This window comes from Notothenia rossii (assembly GCF_949606895.1).
Source record: "Notothenia rossii genome assembly, chromosome: 10".
In the NCBI taxonomy this organism is placed as follows: Eukaryota; Metazoa; Chordata; class Actinopteri; order Perciformes; family Nototheniidae; genus Notothenia; species Notothenia rossii.
Window position 1 is genome coordinate 14,863,267 of NC_136908.1, and position 22,504 is coordinate 14,885,770.

Here is a 22,504-nt window from a genome sequence, read left to right on the forward strand (position 1 = left end):
GCAAAATCACTTGGTATGAAGATCATACTCCATTTTGGGAGTGTTAATGGCATGACAATTATCTCTTTTTTAAGGGCTTCATTCACTCATTTTCATGTGGATTGCATTTTAAATCATCTTTAACTGAAGCATTGCTCGGGGATGTTAAAGCATTTCCAATTTCTGATACAACTTATGAATCCAATATCAGTCTGGGTGGGCTAGCTGTCTGTCCAAACCACAAACAAGCTCTTACATGTATAATAAAACATGAACTAAAGCTGGAGATGCTTTAATGTTTTAATATTTTCATTCGGGTGCAACAGACGACACCAATTATTTTCTGCAAAGACGGAAGATGCTGTAGCAGTAAAATAGATATTTACAGCAAAGAAAAATTGGCCCTGTTAAATTTGAAAACAAAAACCAAACAACAGTTATGACACATTAATTCATTTTTTAAAATAAAGTACCACACTCACTGTTTCTCAAAATGCATGTACCAAAACATTGTACCATATTTATCATATTCGATTGGTTACTACTTCTCAACACTCAGAAGCTATTTGGCAAATTGAGTTACTATAAGATAAAAAGTGCCTTTGTTTTCCTTTAAACAAGGCAGACATCGATCAGTGCTCTTAACAGACTTATTTCAAAAATAATAACACTCTGGACATTGTACAAATAGGTAAAAACTCACATAAAACATCCAGCGAATAACAGTTGGTTAAAATAGTGCTCTAAATATATACAAGCCTTGGTTGGCATGTCGTCAGTACAAGCTACAAACAGAAAGATATGTTTGTTTTTTTATCATAGTGCTACTTAGTTAAAAAGCTTTAGATATTCAAATTGTGCAGAATGTAGCAAGATTGTGATGATGCTTTTGAATATTTAAATGCAGTACCATGATATTAAACCTTGTGCTTAAAATCATCAGGGATGCCAACTGAAGGCTGTATACTGTACCAAGAGCAGGCTCAAGACTAACAAAACAGTACAGTTGATCAATACATCTGCATCAATAATGCACGTTTTTGTGTCATTTCAAAAACTCTTTTGAATTAGTTTTGAGCCTTGTGCAAAATGACAAAAAATGAAATATCTACTCATCATACGTATTGTTTTAAAACAAAAAAGTCAGGGTCAAATGTACCTTTACAACTGTTGTGACTTTACAACCTCCTTTCATCTAATATCATTCAAAATTCTAGAAACTTCCAGAAAACCCTTTTTTACTTTGCGCTCACAGTCTCTGTAACATTTCACAATCACACAACAATACGCATTTTCAAATAAATATGAAATTCACAAACAAAAGGTTGCCATTGGCTGTGATACGTCTAAAATGCTTTCAAAATCTATTGGGACACCTCAAGCTCATTTCAGATCACTTTCCTTTCCTCATCAAAAAGTCTTCATTTCTATTGAGTGCCGTAATCTATGGACTTGTTTTAACTAACCATGTGGTCACAGATACTTCTGGCTTTAGCTTTGAATGCCTAAAACATGAATTTCAAGCAGAGAATGCAAAGTGGAGGAGCTGCTGAACCTGACAAAGAATAGAAACACGTCTGACACCTCAATATAACATGACACTGAGTCACCTAGAAGAAAGCCGCTAGCAGCTGCAGAGGAGAAACCATGATGCCTTCATATGTACAGTAAGTGCATGACTTTTCATGATTATATGGCACTGAATTATTGGATTTCTTTTTGTTATATCACAGGCACTGATAGTGTCCTCTTCCTATCCTTAAAAAAAACGTGTGTGTTTTGATTTGATATTCATTTGATCTTTTCCCACAAATGTGGTTTAATGTGCCCACGATATGCACTGTCAAAAAGACAAAAGATGAATTCAATGATGCACTCATCCACATGATTAACAACCGATGACTGAGGCACTACTGTTCATTTCCTATGAGGCCTACCAGTACCAATGACATTCACCGTGGCTGATCAATTAAAAGTTCACTTGTGATAAACCGTACCAGAGCTGTAAAGAGGACGCTGATGCATTGTTGATGGATGCTGTGTCTGCCATTTCCCCCAGAGCATGCACCAGTAGCATGCTTCGTAGCAGGTTCAAAGCACTGCAGTGACGTCTGTGAGGAAGTTTTCTCCCACGATGAAGAAGGGGAAAACTCAGAGGCGGGACGTTTCCCGGCTTAGCCCCATCTCTCCGACACTCTCGTAGTCAGGCTCTGGCTGTGCAGCGTCTGAACCCTCCGCCCTGCGGTCATCATCCGAGCTACTAGTCTTTGGGATGCGGATGGTTTCGTAGCCAGGGTCTGTGCCGTCCATGCCGGGCTCTTCATCCTGCTCGGGCTCATCGGGCTGGGCGTAGATATCTCGGACAGTGGCGTAGAGGTCGCTGGAGGAAGAGGCGGGGACGAGACCTTTGAGCTCTGCGATGCTGCTGTAGTCGTGCTCTTTGTCTTCCTCACTCACACTTTCGTCACAGTTCGTTTTGTCGACTGTGGAGTACACCGCTGACTGAAAGACAAAGAATAGATACCTGTGAGTCGCCCCTACTTTGTAAAAGACTTGCCACACCTAATCTATTGAGATAACAGGAATGTGAACATAAAAGAAACTGATGCTTTTGTACCAAAAACCTCCCCGCTAGCTTTTCCCCTCGTAGCGTATTGTCTGATGTTGCATGACTCTTTAACCAGTTTTTACTTTGAGTTTTTCTTTCATCTTTTTGCTGCTTGGAGCATTCACAGCTGTCTCGGGAGAGGAGACGGCAGTTTTGGGAATAAGGGAGTTAAACACACACTTACCTCGTTGTCTGACAGGTTGTGGTTGCTGAACCCTGGCTCAGGAGAGAGAGAGGAGGGTAACTGGAGCAGAAAAGAACAAAAAGATAGATTTAGATACGGATCAAAGTGTATGAAAAAGTCTGCGCTTCCTTCTCCTAAAGGTTGCTGTTGGACATTTGAGGGGTTGTCCCACATATTTGTTAGGAGCTTGGGGACATCTTCATGTTGTTAAATGTTGGGTTTTAAAGTTATCTAGATTTTACTTAAAATGACATTGATATGTGGTTGCACTTCTTATTCATCTTCATTACTAAAACATGCTGGCAAACTAGTTTAAGAAAAACGAAAATAAATCTCTTTAAATAATCAAAGAAGGCGCTTGCTAGTGAATTTCTAGACGAACCCAAGCAGGCACAAGCTTTGTATTTGCTTTCTTCTTTAATTCATATGAAGCTAATGTTGTATATAAACACCCATTCATTAAGAAAAGTATTGAGTACAAGTCAATATTCAGTGACTGAGAGTGTGATGCTTTTGTGCACTGCCTTTATCCGCTCTGCCTTAGGATCGATGGGGGAGCCATTAATCAACAAAGCACATCTGACAACAGCAGCAAACACCGCAGAGTCTAACGAGAACCTCAATATCGCTGCTAGTGCTGACTAAATAGCTCATAAAACGTGAATATTCCACACTTCTCAGAGTGGAAAACATTGATCTTGGTGCTCTTCTTCTGACTATATGCAGGGAATAATCTCTGAATTATAAAGTCCTTAGCTGTATGTATCAAGGTTAATAATAATTAATTTATAAAAAGGTAAAGCTGTTAACTTGTTGAGGCACAATGCAATGCTTGTCAAGGGCACATCACCGGCCAATCATTGCTTGAGTACTAAATGAAAAACAGAGCACAGAGATCATCCATCAAAGCGTAGCAGTAACATCATGCAGATACATGTTTCTGCATGACTTTCTTTTAAAACTTAAATCAATAAGATTAACTTACGGATAATGCATGATTGGACACATGATTACTTTTATAGATTAAACAAACGCCGACAGGCGCCTTTTTCATATTTTCAATTAGCCGACCAATTAGGCAGAGTTCCCTGAAGGAGTGTGTGCATGAAACATAGACGCAGGTGACCCGACCGCGACGGGTCTGCTTGCATCAAACAGTATTTGTTCATCTAATTTACAGCCCGCTGGCTTTCAAGTATCAGTGCAAATTGAAGTGAAATGTTCATTTAGTTGGTCACAGTTAGTAGAGTATTTAGTGTATGGTTGTGTGTTACATTGAGACATTGCATATGAGACACCATTGGATTGTGTTTGTGAGACAGGATTATGACAATGTTTTTATGTGTGCGTCATAATGACATCCAAGTATGACAGTAAGCCAATTACAGTGGCCTGGGAAGACGGACGACTCAGGTGTCAATGTGTATATCACGCTGACACACTTACATACAAATCCATACGAACAAATCAACTCAGATTATCCGATTTCCATGTCTTGTTCATTCAGGTTCCTTAACAAGTCCAAACAAACTGTAGATATAACATCTAAACCACAATACCTCATATATGATCTTTACACATACATGACATACTCCTTTATCCAACAATAGTGATTCCCTTTAGCGATCAGCAGCCTGACAGTGCTGACTATTGCAGTTTACCTGGGCCGGGTCCCCAGTGTAAATCCCAGCAGCCCACTGGCTGGGTCAAATTCATTTCCTGCACCACACATGAGAAAAGCCCACCGGCGACACACAGGAAAATGAGTGCAAACAAGTGTTACTGCTGTTCAATATCTGTACAACTGCACAGGGTCAGAGAGGCTGTGAATGAAAGGTCACATTCTAGGAGGGCGCGTGTGTTTTTGTTTAAGTAGAAACCAGGTGTATGTATGGAATGGAATGTGTGTATATGAGGAAGCCTGCTCTGTATTTATCTGCATTTACAGAGCTGCTACCTGAGGGCATTCCACTCAGACATTTACATGCAGGCACCCAAGCATTTATACAGATATGTGTGTATGTGTGTATGTGTGTGTGTGTGTGTGTGTGTGTGTGTGTGTGTGTGTGTGTGTGTGTGTGTGTGTGTGTGTGACAGAGAGTTTCTTTAGCCCATATCATCCATCATGTAGCGAGACGAACTGTCATAGCGATAGTGTCCAGCTGGCACCCACTAGCCTCAGACACACACACACACACACACACACACACACACACACACACACACACACACACACACACACACACACACACACACACACACACACACACACACACACACACACACACACACACACACACACACACACACACACACACACACACACACACACACACACACACACACACACACACACACACACACACACACACACACACACACACGACAAATCACCGATGGCTGCTGGTCATACATGAGCATCAACCACGGGGAGCCGGGAACATTTAGGGTTAACCTTAAATCAGCCCCAGGGAGTCCATGTGTAGCAGAATTATGTAAAAACACACATGTCGTGGTCGTGTGTGTGTGTTGTGTCTGTGTGTGTAATATGGGGGGAAGGAGAGTTGTAACAGAATTAATGCTGACTAGACAAGGTACATATGGGTGCATCTTTAAATGAGTACACTTTTTTTAAATGAGAAGAGAAATAAAGAGGAGGGGAGGAGAGAAAGGATAAAAAAAAAAACCTTAAGAATAGTTCTTGTTAAACAAGTCGTCAATCAGGTCTCTAAAGTAGTATTATTACGGTGTGGTCCGGGGCCCTCTGCCAGTGGGGCTCTTAAAAGAGGTTTTGTTATTGAAACTATTGGGGTTTACTTTGACCCAATGCGAATATTTCAACAAATAATATTACGTTTTTAAATCCTTCATAGTTAATTCTATATAAGAAGACTATACAATAAATAAATAAAAAAATTAGACTTTGTTAAAATATTCCAAGGGACATACATGAGAGGGGCCATAACTCCCAGGTATATTTTCTACATTGTAAAGGGTCCTTGGCTGAATTATTTTTAGACCCCCTGATACAAACCACTTTATTTGAAGGTAAAACAAAGTCATAGTGATACCTGTCTTGCTGGTTAAAATACCTTTTTGCGGCAAGCACAATTGGTCAAAGATGAACCAGGTAGCCAGTCTGCTTACTGGGATGCTTGGTGTTCTATGAGGCTGCACTAAATGCTAACCACAGCATGCTAACAGGCCTACAATGACAGTGGTAACATGTAAGCCATCTTAGTTTAGCTTGTTGTAGTGCCAATATTCACTTATTGGCACCAAACATAAAAGACTTGCTGATGGGGAGATCAAATGGTTTGCAGGACACTTTGAAAATGTTGATAGCATTTTAAAAACCATTACAGTTTTTCCTGAGTGTGACATTGATTAGTGTGTACTTAAAATGCATGGCAATCCACCCAATAGTTGTTGAGACATTCCACTAATACAGTTTCAATGTCATGGTAGTGCTACGGGAAAAGTCATGAAATCAAGTGATTAGGATTTGTCCACTGGGCACTGTAGATATTGGTACCAAACAAATCCATCAACAACAGACAATGCCCTCCCATACACCATGATTATCCTTTAAACTAGCAGTAGAAGTGAAAGTAAAGCAGAGGGAGCAGGAAACAGACCTTAAAGAGGAAGAGGGACTAGAGAGTATCTGCCACATGCAGCTTTCTGGGAGATTGACTTATCAGCTTCTAACAGTCTGATGCAATTCTTCCTGAGCTGAGAGAGTCTGTAAGTGTGTGTGTGTGTGTGTGTGTGTGTGTGTGTGTGTGTGTGTGTGTGTGTGTGTGTGTGTGTGTGTGTGTGTGTGTGTGTGTGTGTGTGTGTGTGTGTGTGTGTGTGTGTGTGTGTGTGTGTGTGTGTGTGTGTGTGTGTGTGTGTGTGTGTGTGTGTGTGTGTGTGTGTGTGTGTGTGTGTGTGTGTGTGTGTGTGTGTGTGTGTGTGTGTGTGTGTGTGTGTGTTTCTCTGATGGATCTCCACATGTGGAAGGCAGCATGCTGAGAGCAGCTCTGCTCTGTGTGGAGCATGACTCTGAACCATTTCTCCTCTTTTCTTTCACCTCCCAACTCCCTTTTCTCCTATTCTTCCCTCTCTTCTTCCTTTACATCTCCACTCTCACCCCCTTTCCTCCCTCACATACTGTTACTTCTTCATTGTATCTCTTCCCTCCTATCTACTACAGATGGCTTCATTTCTATGCCGCGGTGGGAATCCTTTTTATTTCTCACTGCCTCTCACTCTTGACTCTCTTTCTCTCTCACTCTTTATGCCTCCAGGACCTCTCAGCCCTTTCTGAGTCTTATCTCCCATCATCTCTATGTCACTATCTCTATTTCATCTATTAGTCTCTCATGCATTTCCCACTCCAGTTTCCATTTTCCATTCTTCTCTTCTCCCATCACTGCTACACCATTTCCTTTTTATCTCTCACATTTTCTAGCCTCAGTCTGTCACTCGCCTGAAGCAGCACTGAGAAGGCAGTTTAGCAGATGATAATTGCTCTCGTGATACATCTCATAATCTTCTTTATTGCTCATGGTCTTTCTCTCAAGCCAATTACTTTGATCTTTTACACAGGGTTTCAACACACCTCGGGTTTATACGGGGATTCCTTGTGTTATTAGGGTGGGGATAACTTGTGATGTCCGATAATGAGAGAAAGGAAACCTAGGTACATTCAGAGCTCGGACACTGAGTGATGTACAGTGTTTAAATTCAAAACATTTATTATTTCGCAGATAAAACCTCATCATATGCCTATAAGGAGTAATTCAATTCTAAATGTTTTGGTCATTTAAACAATCCATTTTAAATTATAGTTTTTCTTCTTCTTTGCTCTTTTAAATTAGGTTTTCTTTTTTCCATTAAATTAGCATATAAAAGTCCCCTATTATAATATTTTTCATTCCTTTATTTTAGGTCTCAGTTATATACAAAACATGTCTCTGAAGTGTTTGGCTCGAAATACCAAATAGATCATGCATTGCAGCATCCCATAATCCCTTCTATTTCAGCCCTGTTTCAAAAGTGCTGATTCTCTGTCTTTTACTTTAGATGACAATAAGGAGCCACTCCCCACGCCCCTCTGAGAGATATTTGGTTAAAAAGAACACAATAGCCGCTTTCACACCAAGTATTTTGCCGCACTTAGTTCCCAGCACTTAGTTCCCCCATGGAACTAAAGAGCCGATCGCATTCACACCAGAATAAGTTCCCTGAGGGAAGATTACGCAAATGAAGCCGCTGACGTCACTTCTTCTTCTTCTGCTTTGGGTTTACTGGCAGGCCGCAAACCACTTCATGGCGTATACTGCCACCCGAAGACCCCGGCCGGAAGCCCCCGGAGTTGGGGACTGGCTTCAGTAGAAGCTGCTGGGACTCCCAGCAGCTTCTACTGAAGCCTTCCGAGTAAATCGCCAGAACGCCGACACCTCCTCATCACTCCACTGCTCCAATGTTTTTTTGTGTGTTGCCATATGCTATTCTCTCTCCGTTGGTGCGCGGCGCTAATGCTAATGCAATTACAATGGCGGCTTCAAAAAACTTTTCCGAGTTTTACGGGGAGTGGTTTGCAATTCGCCCAGCCAATCCGAAATTGAAACTTTTTTCTCCCATGAAAGTACCGCCTCTCTAGCAGGCACTACAAAGGGGGTAAAAGTTCTCATGAACTAAGTTCTCTTTTTGGTGTGAACGCAAAATCCCTGGAACTACCGGAACTAAACGGGAAAAGTACGGTGTGAAAGTGCCTAATGGTGCTCTAGGAGGAGATTCAGGTGATAAGGTGGGGGGTGTTACCTTGGTTGGTTATTGGCTAATGGTTACACAACCCATAAAATCATTATGCCATCATAAAGTGGCCAACATCTGATTAGCTAACAATTTTTTATATAAATGGATCAGGACAAAAAGAGAGATCATCTTTTTTCCTGAAACTTTCAGAATCTCTTTACACAGAGGGGACACATGTTTATGTATAAAAGACATGAAAAAGTGGATTTTGCATAACAGGTGTCCTTTAAGCTGCACATCTCCTCACCTCTCCATTGTGCAGCCCAGCGCCGGTCATCCCATTCATCACCACTGGCTGGTTGTCATTTTCATCCAGAACCTTCTCTGGTACCGGGGGCGGTAAGTCCTCCTCTGGTTCCTCTACAGGCCTGCGGGGGGGCAGGCTGGCGTTATCAGAGCGCCGTTTGGCCTCCAGGTCTGCGCTGTGGCGGCTCTTCTTATTCAGGTCCACGGAGGCGTACTCCACCCCAGCGCATAGGGGCCCCCGCTCAGGAGTGCAGGGGCTCAGGTGGCCGTTGAGAATTGCGGGGGGGTGAGTGGTAGGTTTGTCTGAGCTCAGCTGGATGGTACCGTTGGGGAGGCCTAGCTGTGGGGGGGGCTCTTTGAGTTCCTTCACCGTCTCGTACAGGGAGTCTTCCACGCTGATGTCACGTGACGACACCGCCATCTCCTTCACCACCTGGAGGTCAGAAACAAATAGAGCAACAGCTGTTAAGATAAGATATATTTTATAGATCACAGTTCAGGAAATTCTTTAAAATTCTTCATCAATTAATAACTTATTAATATGTATTAGTCGCCTGATCGTTTGGTCGATTAGTCTAGAAATAATTGCCATTTTCATTTGTTTATTTTTTAATCGTTTTCATCCAAAATGACAGAAAATGCTGTAGTCGGTCTCTCAAATATGGAGATTTCTTGCTTTTCTGGGAATAATATCGAAATTAAACTAAATATATTCTGGTTTTGGACTGACAAAAAAGACCTTTGCACTTTGAGAAGTTGTGGAATTCTCCATTATTTTCCAACGTTTGAAACACCTAATAATTAATCGATTAATCTAGAGAATAATTAGCAGTTGGATCGATAATTATTTAGTTTCAGCCCTGGATTTATGAATTGAGTTCGATCCAAATAAATGACTCTACCTTGTGTGAAAAATAAAATCTAATTCTCTCTGTGTTTTGACCCTGAGCTCAATCAATCAAACGATCAATCATCAGCCGATCAGCGCTTTAATCTTCTGAAACAGCCACATTCAAGCCGAGTGCAAGTAACAGCATGATTCTGCTGTAGTGAGGTGACTTTAAACATTGACCTCATAGGTGCTGTCCCCTGAGGCCGGGGGTCCCTCCCCAATAAGGCCGTTGTTGGGAGGAATGCTGGGAAGCTCACGGTCCTGAGGACACTTAGAGGACCTGAGCTCTGATTGGCTGGAGAGCATCTCCTCTGATGGCTGGGGACTGTTGTCCTGTGTGTCTGAGAGGACTGGTGGGATATAGAAAAAAAAGAGAATGAGTGAATAAAAAGCTTCTCTTTTGGTGACTAAATGTGTGACTGATATTTAGTTAACATACAGGAGAAAATGACAGAGAAAAATTCCACAGAAATAGCCATCAAAAACAACAGCTGAGGTTAAAAATGAACCAAAGCTGAGAGTCAACAAAGACGTTGCATAACACCAGCTGCTAAGCAAATGTTAATGTTAGGGAGCTAAATCAAAAATTATGATTAAGGATAGCAGTGACAATATCATAGAGTTCAAAAACCTCATGAACAACGGAGAACTGATATGCCATGCTAAAGCTAACTGTCTTGACTTACTTGTACCGCTGGTTAAAGGACCATTGTGAGAGCTACTGACGGCCAAGTCCGTCACAGGACTGTCTGCTGATTGGCTGATCGTGTCTTTCTCTGACACCTGCACAAAATGGAGAAGATGATTGTCATTGCAGGGCAGAATGAGCGGACCAAAGTGAAAACATTTCAAGTTTACTTCGGTTTCACATCACACCAAATGAAAGTGTGCTGAGTAGAAGTCAGTCATAGAAGGTATTTTGTTGGGGAACTGTCAGCTGTGTAGCTCTGATTACAATTTTTGTCTGGCTTCCCTTTTTAATAATGTCAGCTTTTTTATAGCGTCCTCTCACATGCCTTGTTATCACATTATCAGTATAGTACACATGCTTTATTAAATGTGGAGTATTTTTACCCACCTACAGTACAAAGGACATTTAGAGAACTAACCATTTTAGTAACAAAGAAAACTGATGTATGCCTTATGGAGGCACAATATTTATTCCTATCTCAATTGATAATTGTAATTGGGCTTATGAAAAACAACAGTTTATAAACCTTCTACACATCTAGCTTTATGTTTTTACTGTCACTTTTGTTCATTAATAAGAGACACTGAAACATAGTCAGAATGATGGAGGAGGGTAAACTGACAGGCATTAGCAGTGTTGCATGTGTAAAAAAGATAAACCAAAAAGGAAGATTTTTTGAGGAAATTGAGCGATTTGATTCTGTATATTCTCTTCCCTCCCTTTTGCTGGAAAGTCAAAGCTGCAGAACAACAACCCTGCAGTTGGCAGGGATTCTGTTTTGCTCAAGGACACTTCAGCAGAGTCGTTTTTTTTACATTGAGCTTTTAAACCATGTCTTCCAGTTGAAGGCTGTTTCTCTATGTGTTGGATCACAAGGCAGAATCAGCAAAGTGAGCTGCAAATACGCTACACCAATCAACACTGCATGCACTTTAAAAATAAACGTTTTAGTCTGCTACAGGGAAAGTGGAAAGTCGCTTCATCACTCAATAGTTAGAGCTGAGGGAAAAACTGTGAAATTGTGTTATCGCAGCAAGTCACGATTCTCTTTGTTAAGGTTGTTGTTTTCCTCCTGTGTGAGCAGTATGCTGTGAATTAGAAGCTCTATAACACCACCTAGTGGTCGATTACTCTCATAACTACTGGGGTCCATGATGTAATCTTTTAACTATTTTATGACCCTAATGTCTCTATGTTTTTTGTTTTTTCCATGACGAAGGTTGGGAAATAGTTAAAAGATGATGTCATAGTCTCAGCGTCTTTCAGGTCCCATCTTTTGTCAGACAGTTTTTACAAAAAACATGAGTAGTGCCAAAGACATATTCAAATATCACAGGAATTAACTTGTTTTGTGAGGGCACGACCATTCATGAATTCGTTTTTTTGTTTGTTTTTCCTCTAATCTTTTGTATGCATGGGACCTTTCTGTAATTAAATTGAGATGGGGAGAATAGGGCTCCCTCACCGTGCTCAGATGCATTCGCTGGGACAGCCAAACTGATTGTCTGTGTGCAAGAAAAAAGCCCTTCTACTCATTCGCAAAGACCCCCATTTAGTCTATCAGGCTGTGACAAGGTCCGTCATTTAAATGAGCCCCTCCTGAAACAATCTGACCACCCAGCAATTACGGGTTATAGAGAGAAGATATCCATCAAACGCAAAAAAGGCTCACACACACACACACACACACACACACACACACACACACACACACACACACACACACACACACACACACACACACACACACACACACACACACACACACACACACACACACACACACACACACACACACACACACACACACACACACACACACACACACACACACACACACACACACACACACACACACACACCAGAGGAAGTGACAGGATAAGAGAGTAAGTGGATGTCACTTAGTATGTGAATGCCAGGCATTTGTCACACTTAAATGTTGCTTGGTTACTGAAGCATGAGTATTATGGGAGTTGGTAATAACTATCTGTGACATGATGTTCAAGAGGACATAGAAAGGGCAAAGGTCAACTGTACAATTAATGAATATTCAGTTTTATTGAATTGAATAAAAGAAAAATACGTCCATACTTCAATAATATAACAAAAATATTCTACAAAGATAGCTTCAAAAACATTAATGGTTACTGATAACGATGATTGTTATGCATATGTGAGAGAATGTGTGAAGGTGTATGTGTGTGAATATGCGTGTTAATGTTCACACACATGTAATTATTCATTGAATTGAATAAAAGAAAAATACGTCCATACTTCAATAATATAACTAAAATATTCTACAAAGATAGCTTCAAAAACATTAATGGTTACTGATAACGATGACTGTTATGCATATGTGAGAGAATGTGTCAAGGTGTACGTGTGTGAATATGCGTGTTAATGTTCACACATGTAATTATTCATCTGCCTGACACACTGCAGCAGTCAGACTCAAAACACACAGCTGTTCCTCTCTGCTTCTCACGTCACATATAAACACCCACACACAGAAAAAACAAAACTTCATGAAAAATGTGTGTTATTCGTCAAATCTGCGCTCTATGATGCTTCAACCTTGCCTTTCTTTTTTCAATCTGCCTTTAATTTTAATTTTCGTTAAAAGAGTAGTTTGACATTTTGGGATATTTCCTAGTCTTTGGTGGTTTCCTGGGACTAAACAGGTGCATTTTAGAGATGTAAGTTTGCTGATTGTGTTACTACTTTACCGAGCAGGGCTAGCTGATTAGCATCTTTTTGATGTAGCTTCTAATGTAGTTTGTCAAGAGAGCAAATAGGTGAATCCATTAAAAGGCCAAAACGTATTACTTTAACATCTACTGTTCATGCATGCACTACTATTGCAAGCCTTAACCTGAAGTTCAACTCACTCCATTCATGAGGTTCTGGTGGTCTCCTGCTGAATGTCCACTGACCGCCTTCTTCTGCCTAGAAAGAGAAAAAAATGAAAAGATGAGATTGTTTTGAATGAGGGATAGATGTTGAGTAATGGCAGAACACAAAGGACACCAGGCAGCCCTGAAAGTGATATTTGTAATGTTAGACTCATAGTTTGCATGAATCTAAAGGAACATTGAAATTAAGCTGTTCATTTCCTTTGGTCAGTTTCAGGTCTGGGAGTTATTCACTGTTCTGACTCATGGCTCGACTTTTTGAACAAAATGTAAATAGTTCTTGGAAACATTTCTTATTTTCTTTCCCTGGACCCTCAATGAAATACTCTTATCTCCTTCCATAGGCACTACACGTGACATTATCGTCTTCACATCCTTGTTTATATATTAACAAACATATCTGGGACTTTGTCTCTTTTCACATCTCGTAATGCTAACCATGGCACTTTTAAACATCACAGTACTTATTTTAATTCAAAACATAATATACATATTTTTTAAGTATATTCTAGATTTAATTCTTTATTTAACTTATGTTATGCACCAACATAACAAGGTTAATACATTGAATTTGATAACCTCCTTGGCAATAAACCAGATTCTGATTCAAAATTTGAGCACTCACTGACTCATTATTGTTGCATTAAAACCATAACGCCTCTGAGGACTTTCAGTAATGTAACTCAGCAGAAGTGCTCCTAATGGTTGCTGTAGCACCTATAATGACTGTAGCTAAGAATACCCTCTAGGGTATTTGTGCTATTTTCAACACAACAATGCACAGCTGCCATTTTCCACCAAGAGTGGATTCTGCCTAAATAGTTGACTGCATGTGAAACCAGTCGGCCATTCCTAATGGTTTCTACAACCATTATATTGGTGAATGCTGTTCATGTATATGTATGTATATATATATATATATATATATATGTGTGTGTGTGTGTGTGTGTGTGTGTGTGTGTGTGTGTGTGTGTGTGTGTGTGTGTGTGTGTGTAAATGTGTGTGTGCACTCACCCCTGGCAGCTAGCACACAGCAGCAGCATCACAGAGACCAGCAGCAGGGTGGCGAGGGTGCTCAGGGTGACAACCAGGACCAGCTGCCCGCTGCCCAGCCACGACGCCACCCCGGTAGCAGCTGCGGCCCCCGACCCCACGACCCCCGCCTCCGGCCCCCACCACACTCCACTCAGCACCGGAGCCATGACGCATCACACTGTGGGAGGAGAGGACATCGGACAGGTACCGGCTGGGGAGACAGAAAACATATGACAGACATGTTAAAATGTGTAATTTTATTTCTTTGAACACCCAAAAAACTAAACTTTTTACCAGCTCACCAGAACATTTATTTTGAGATAAACAGTAACAGCTTTGAGCAGATGGATCTTGTCTAAACCCCACATTAAAAAGGTAGTAAAATACTCCGTGTGTGTTTTAACTGCGTCAGCACATCCTAAATGACTTTGTGATTCGAGTCCGTCCAATTGTGAAAAATTGATTTTGGTGCAGCTGCAGCCAGTAAAACCCTGTCCCTGCTATTTGGATCAGATGACTCTTTAACATTAACTGATACAGATCTAAGTACAATAGCTGCCCACTGCTCCTAGTACTAGGATGGGTTAAAAGTAGAGGTCAAATTTCACTGTGTGTGTTGTGTGCATGTATGTGTGACCAATAAAGAGGGTTTCATCCTCCGATTCTATCTTCTCTGTTTAATAATAATGCCATATCTTCTGTTATGTGCAGCCTTGGCCAGCAGGGGGCAGCACAGAGCAGAGTCAGACTGCAGTGCAGGCTGGGATCTGCTCAGTCTGCTGCAGTGGCCCTCACACCCGAGCCTCCACCACTTGTGTCTGGTCTCTGCGCACTGCATAAGCAACCTCATCACGTCTCTGTCTGACAACCTAAGTTGGGTCTCGGGGAGCTGATGTTATCACGGCTGATTTATGGGGCTGTGTGGTGTTGCGGTGGCACACGTTGAGGGGAGGCAGTGGCAGCAGGGATGAGCTTGCTTTTTTGCTACTCTGTCGTATAAAAACTCAGTAGTTTCAGTGTGTGCATGTGATAGGGGGTAGACATTGAAGAGCAAGAGTAAAAGAATGATTAAAGAGAAAAGGTGACATGCAGATTGATTGACAGTGTATCTATCCAGCTGCTCTTATTTGCATGGCCTTCTATTTCAATCAGCTGAGAGGCAGTTACAGCAGATCTGGCAAGGAATTCGATGACAGTGACAAACAAGTGTCAATCTATTGTTTCCTTGTGGCATTTTTTACCTTTAATTGGCAGTTTAGAAATAAGGAATAGAGATGGGAGGAGTTTGACATGCAAGAAACCCTTGTGGGAACATGGCGTGAACAGTTTTGACAATGTGCTCCCTCATCTCATGTTTTTCTGCCGTGTGTATGAGCCAAACGTGTGTGTGATAGCACTGTATTTAGTGCCCGTGGTGAAAAACCCCATTGTGTCTCTCAGCTCATGCTAATGCGACCGGGGAGAGTGGGGCTTTTTGCTCTCTTCGGATTCTAGCAGTGAGGAAGTTTTGCAGCTCATCAGACGGAGCTGCAGAAAAAGCCAATTTTAACTTTTTCAGAGGGACACAGAGGAATTCCTGTTTCTGTTGAAATACTGATTTGTTTCTCTCCAGAATGAATATACACCGCGGCTCATGTTGCAGTGAAGAACGCAACCTTACCTTGACACCTGGGATGATTAGTCAGTTTGGCCTCGCCTGGAAGAGAGGAGATAAAAAATGAGAAGGGGAGGATTAATGTTTGGTGGAAGCTGAATATTATCCTTGGAAGGAGGGAGGGGGGGGGGCTGTTGTGTGTGTAAATGTGTGTGCACATGCATGAAAGTACACTGGGCAAGTGTGTGGGAGAGCAGCCAGGGACTCGTGAGTATGTTTGTGTTTTTTAATACCCATATCAAATACAAATTGGACAACAGGCTGCCTGTAAGCTTTCAGAATCACACACACACACCTTAAGCCATGTACTGCATCCTCAATATTCTTTCCCACACACATGTGCACTTTATTGACCAGTCTGCCCAAGTAACTGAGAGGATAATAACCAGGTGACATCATCTCTAAATTGTATCATATAACACATGATATTGACTGTGTTCTCCGTTTCTGTTCAACATCATGAACGCACGCGTGTACACAGTCGCGTGTACACAGTCTCACACACACAGTCTCACACACACAGTCTCACACACACACACACACACACACACACACACACACACACACACACACACACACACACACACACACACACACACACACACACACACACACACACACACACACACACACACACACACACACACACACACACACACACACACACACACACACACACACACACACACACACACACACACACAGTCCCTGAGCTGCTGTCAACAAGCGTATTGTTAAACCTCTGGATCTTCACTTTTTATACATTCAGATACTTTCTAAAACCTTCATGACCTTCATCTCATAATTTGATGTCATCCGGTCTTCCAGCTTTATCACGACTAACATGTGATCGTTTATTTTTCTCGTCCGTGGGGCTCGTGTCCAGGTGTCACTATCTGCCACTTTGTGCCAGCTTGTGTGCGTCTCTGCTGGCACTTAAACTAGAATAATTACCGGCTGCCACAGCACTGTGTCTCCATGGCAACATTCCTTCTTCCCATCAGCGCTATTTACGGTGGTCGAGAGAAAATCTAAATCCACAGAGATGTTTTGAATGCAACTCATACTGAGGTGGTGTGGTCTTGGTTTGAGGGTACACATGTTTTTAGAAGATGATGGAGTACAAGTGGCTAAACTTCAATCATTTCAAGAAAATTATCTTAACTCAGGGTCCAACATGTTGCTATGTAGTTATTCAGTTGTCATGGTGATAGTTTAGTTGTTATCATGTGAGCAAAGTATGGTTATTAATGAATGTGATAACAGGTGGTGGTAAAGGTGGGATATCTTAACCGCTTGCCATTATGCTAACTTATGCTTCCTCACATCCCTCTATGACCCTGAAAGCATTCCCCTCAGCATTCAAGAATGTTCTCCGAATCTCTAAAACACACATTGACACCAAAATGAAGAGAAAGGGGGGCTTCTGAAAGAGAGGAGAAACCAGTGTATCTAACAGGAAGGCTGGAGGCCTTTGATCAAGTAGCTTAACATCAACACAGAACGTTATAAGTAATTAATGTCACTTAAGACTGACATTATGAAACCAAGTGTTGATCATTTAGCAGCTCTGGGTCCTCTGTCCTTGCATAGAGAAGACACAAGGACACCAGACACGAAGAAGGGAAGTGAGGAGACACGTTGGCATGATGAAAAGCACTCTAGTTTGCTCACTAGTGTCAGAAGCTTTGGAAACAAAAAGTCTGACCTTTTGGTGAAACTTTGATTTTGTCAGGACCTTCTATGTTACAACAGTTGAGATGAGTTTAGTATTTATTATTTCATAACACTGCAAAAAGCGTTGTTACATTTATAATGAAGTGAAAGAAAAGAAAAGGAGGCTCTCTTTGCATACATGAAGATGCAACAAGAAGTGATGATATCCCATTTAATATGAAAAGTCAACTCTGCCACATAAAAAAAACTCCACCATCTCTACTTCAGTGGTATGAAGAACCTGTTAAGTAGAAACCCAGATCCAGCTCTGGATAACATTGCACACATTGCACACATATTTCCCAGTAGAAAATATGTGTGGCCTGAACTACAAATACTCTCCTCGGAGGACACACTCCATTCCTAAAAACAACTTGATAAACACCACTTAAAAACAGTTCCGAGGATCCTTTTCACTGTGGAAAACTCCTCACAGAGCATGTGATACGAGGTACCCAGCCAAGGACTACAACTGCTCTCTCTTATGCTGTCATTCTCTTTCCCCCGGCGCGTTCAGCCTCTGATGAAAGAAACCAGGAGCTCTGGAAGAGAGACAATCGGTGTGGCTGTCTTGTGTTTCATGCCATAGAAAATAACCGCCAGGAAAAGCCATTTGAGAAGGAATGTGTTTTGGAAAAAAAAAAAAAAGGCAGAAATCCAAATTCTACCCTCATCCAGCTGTACACACAAAAAACACACAGACTAAGGACTAACCACCATAACCTCCCATTCAAGAAAGTAGAGCCAAGGAGTCAAGGAATCCAAAGTGATCCCTGCAGCTCTACAGGCAGAACCCTACCTGAGAAGCAGTGAAGCGAAGCAGTCAGAAAGAGCCGCTCGTATGTGTTGGACAACAGTGAAAGGAAGAAAGAGAGTCTGAACATCCAAAGGGAAGAACAGAGCTCTACTTTCTGTGGATGCTTGTGGCTGCGTGACACCTCCCTCTGCAGGGTCCTCTGGGTGCACACAGACAGGGGAAGGTTTACAGCTGGATGGCTGCGGAGAAATGAGCCCCAGGAAGCTTCTCAGAGGATAGCCAGAGGCATTTCCACAATAATAAATAATCCAGTTTTTCTGGGAAAAACTTTCTTTAAGCAGCCTTGCTTGTAGCTGCAGGAAGATCTGAGTAACATTTCTGAGACTATTATTAATGAGTAAGGGGGAAAGATGATTAGAGTTCATTCCATAAGCACAGAACTGTTGTGTAAGCAGGATGTATTGTTACAAAAGCATTGTATGCAAATAAAACGCTTCTTAGGCTGAGGTTATGTGATCTCTCAGGGCAATAATGCATGAACACAATGCAAATGAAACCACTTATATACAATATGTAGCTCTGCGTTGTCAAAGCACAACCCAAAAGACCTTGTGAACACAAACAACAACACAGAACCCTGCAAGGTCTTTCCAACCTATTAAAGCAGAAACACAACTTCTTCGTATAACAAATCCCTATGAATAAAGACGAATCAAATTCAATGCACAAACAGTCCTTGAAAAATGGCTTGTGGGTTTTTTTGTGTTGGCCATTATAAAAACAATCTACATGGATGCATCACATAATAGACACACCACTGACCATCTTGTGTCCTAGACCGGAGGGCCATTTGGATGATGGGGGTTGGAGGAATGGGGGAGGGGAGAAGAAGGATAGGGGGACTGTTGCCAAGAGAGAGGAGGGAACGGGAGATAAAGGGAGAAAGAGGGAGGGGGGGGATCATGAAGATGTTCAGAAAACATAAAGCAACCAAATAAAAACAGAAAACAATGAAGAAGTGAGAGGACACATTTGAAAAAAGGAGGTTAACTAAAGAAAGGAAGAAGCGGCAAGAGAGGGGAATTAGAAGGCCCACATAGTAATAGTGACACACACACACACACACACACACACACACACATATGTTACAACCCCCCAGGGAGGGTTGATGAAATATAGCTTCCCACAGGCTGCAGTGCAAGAGGGACCCTGCCCTGACTGAGAGACAATAAAATCACACACACATCCGTGCACACAAAAACATCCAGAGGCACGGCCATACCTGCTCATCTGAGTGCCTCGTTACAAATAAAGAAACCCACAAGTTTCAGTTCCTAAATCTATGTGCGTGTGTGTGTGTGTGTGTGTGTGTGTGTGTGTGTGTGTATATGTGTGTGTGTGTGTGTATGTGTGTGTGTGTGGGAAGCCCGAGGCCGAGCATTGTATGTCTAATTGACTAATCACTGTCTGTGTCTGCATGTGTGTACTCGTGTGTCTGGGAGCTTGTTGCAAGCAGGAAAACAGGTGCCTCTGATCAAGGGACATCATTTGTGTTGCCACGGCAACGCTGCCCATCCTAAGGGTTAAATGGTTTTAGCGTGAGAAATGGATCCATCCTCCCTAAATGGGGAAATTGAAACTGCATAATTCAGCAAGCCGCTTAGTTCCCTCCCTCCCTCTCTTGTGTCACAGAGATGTGTGTTTTATCTTCATCCAGTTGCAGGACGGCTCCTCTCTATTGCAACAGACAGGAGCAGTATTTGTTAGCAGCTGCAAGTGTTTATATTGATCTCCTTTCTGGGGACCTGTTATAAAGAAATATGAAGCATTTTCCCGCCGAGCAGATTCCCTTTTTTTTTTTTATAATTGAAAGACATTCAGAGAGATCCAACAGCTGTGAAGCTTCATTCTTTAACATGTGGTTGTGTTTTCCTTTTCTTGCACGCATATCAAAACATTCGGTTGGTGAACTCTATCCTCCAGTTCAGCCGCTGTGATAAGTCATTCAGAAATTTCAAAGGACGGCATGGTGGTCTCGTGGTTCACCGAAGAATTCAACCTTCTCTTTTCCTGAATCCTTTCCCAGCTGCAAAGCCTCAGAAACAGCAACATGTGTCTTGTGTCCTTTACATTTAAGCTCTCTTCTCCTTAAACATGTCTCTCTCCTGTCCTAACCTCGCAGACCAATTACAGTCCACTGAGGGTCTGTGGGTTTGTCTAAACAAGTGTGTGTGTGTGTGTGTGTGTGTGTGTGTGTGTGTGTGTGTGTGTGTGTGTGTGTGTGTGTGTGTGTGTGTGTGTGTGTGTGTGTGTGTGTGCATGTGAAATCTGCCTCGAGTTAATGTCACACGGCCCCATGGGAGAGAAACATTTCCTCTCTTCCGTTCCCTGATTTTGAGGACATTGATGACCGTGAAGTCTTGGGTTGCCTGCAGATGTTTTTCCGCACAGAAACGCTACTGAACCAGAAACTACTGTATTCAAATTGGATGCACACAAGGCTTCAACTCAGCTGCTCTACCGCCTCCAGCAATTGCTTCTCCAACAACCGTTTGTAAAACACGAAGCTCTGAGTATCAGGATATTTCGTGACAAATAAAGGATGGTAACTTCGTTTAAAAAATGTATATATGTGTGGTATAAATGGCCATTTCCTCCCTCTTTTTCCTGCTTTATCTGTCGTCTTTTTTGTCCATGCCCAAGACTGTTGCTCTGCATTTAAATCATTTGGACCTGATTCTGTGAGCGTTTGTTCAACTAAGCTCAACAGTGTGTGACTGTGTGAGGCGCTGACACACTCTGCAGAGAGAATACTCACTCTTTCGGTCTCAGCCACAAACGTTTAAAGCCTTTTCAGTTCCTCCTTCCCTCTTCTTTCTCTCTTTCTTGAAAAATTGCTTTCTCATGCTAGCTTAGTGGCGTCTTCCTTACACATGACAAATCTTTCAATTTCAACCCTATTTCACAGACCCTCCTCAAGCACATGAAGTACTGTGGGTGTTATGGGCTTCACCCATCAGTAAGAACACGAGTGTCTGCAACTCCCAAAACCACGACTGCCCTCTTGATTTGACAAGCAAAAGCTGTTGCTTAGCAAGCAAACATCTGCAAAATTGGAATGTAACAAACTCAAATCATCACACACAAGACATTTAGTTATTCACCACATCCTGACATAGCACTTTTACTCCCCTCACTACGGCAAACTCAAATTGATTAGCTTTATGACGGCGGTTGCTGCTCGGCTAATAATAAAATGCTGAAACAAAGCAGACCTCAGTAATTGTTCGCTAGGGCAATTTTCTGTGATTAAACAAACCAGCTAGGCATGTCATCCGAATATGTAAATAGAAGCGCGGGGCGTGAACAAAAGAGATGGATTGTGGTACTGATTTCAGGGTTTGTCACATGCATTGTAAGTGACCTTCTCTGCAAACAGTTTGGAGGGGAGTTTGAACTGTTGAACTCTGGGAATTTGAGGATGAAGAGCATGGACAAGGCTGCAAAGTGAGCGGGCTAACAAAGGTGTGTGTGTGTGTGTGTGTCAGATTGTGTGCCTGAGCATGTGTGCGTTGTTTGTAAGTGCGTCATTTTGACTCCTGCTCTCCAGCTAAATTGATGCTGAACTTAAAAAGAAATGGAACCACACACACACACACACACACACACACACACACACACACACACACACACACACACACACACACACACACACACACACACACACACACACACACACACACACACACACACACACACACACACACACACACACACACACACACACACACACACACACACACACACAGCATTAGAGTGAAAGAGGAGTAGATATGACCACATCATTATTCAGTGGCTTTGGCCTTTCTGTGTTGAATATCCGCCAAGATAAAGGGATTATCAGGGTGGATGGAATAGGATGAAGGATGTTGTGTGTGGATGAGTGAGTGAGTGTGCAAGGTAATTCATCCTAAAAGCTGCTAATGTAATGCAACAGATGTCTGGAGACGCTTGATCTTGTTCTT

The 22,504-nt window shown here is 41.9% G+C and overlaps 1 protein-coding gene across 2 annotated transcripts in view; it reads right to left on the reverse strand.

Moving 5' to 3' along the window:
- Nucleotides 1-265: 265 nt before the first annotated feature.
- The window catches only part of pag1 (phosphoprotein membrane anchor with glycosphingolipid microdomains 1), a 48,442-nt gene continuing 26,203 nt past the window's right edge, over nucleotides 266-22,504 (reverse strand). For both annotated transcript variants that reach the window (XM_079653796.1, XM_079653797.1), the window contains 8 exons: nucleotides 16,013-16,048; nucleotides 14,332-14,563; nucleotides 13,294-13,351; nucleotides 10,401-10,497; nucleotides 9,895-10,064; nucleotides 8,824-9,255; nucleotides 2,772-2,831; nucleotides 266-2,481 (listed from right to left, as the gene is read on the reverse strand). In XM_079653796.1, the coding sequence (XP_079509922.1) occupies nucleotides 2,131-2,481; nucleotides 2,772-2,831; nucleotides 8,824-9,255; nucleotides 9,895-10,064; nucleotides 10,401-10,497; nucleotides 13,294-13,351; nucleotides 14,332-14,519 (1,356 nt within the window). In that variant the 5' untranslated portion in view covers nucleotides 14,520-14,563; nucleotides 16,013-16,048 and the 3' untranslated portion in view covers nucleotides 266-2,130. The remainder of the gene's footprint in view (nucleotides 2,482-2,771; nucleotides 2,832-8,823; nucleotides 9,256-9,894; nucleotides 10,065-10,400; nucleotides 10,498-13,293; nucleotides 13,352-14,331; nucleotides 14,564-16,012; nucleotides 16,049-22,504) is intronic.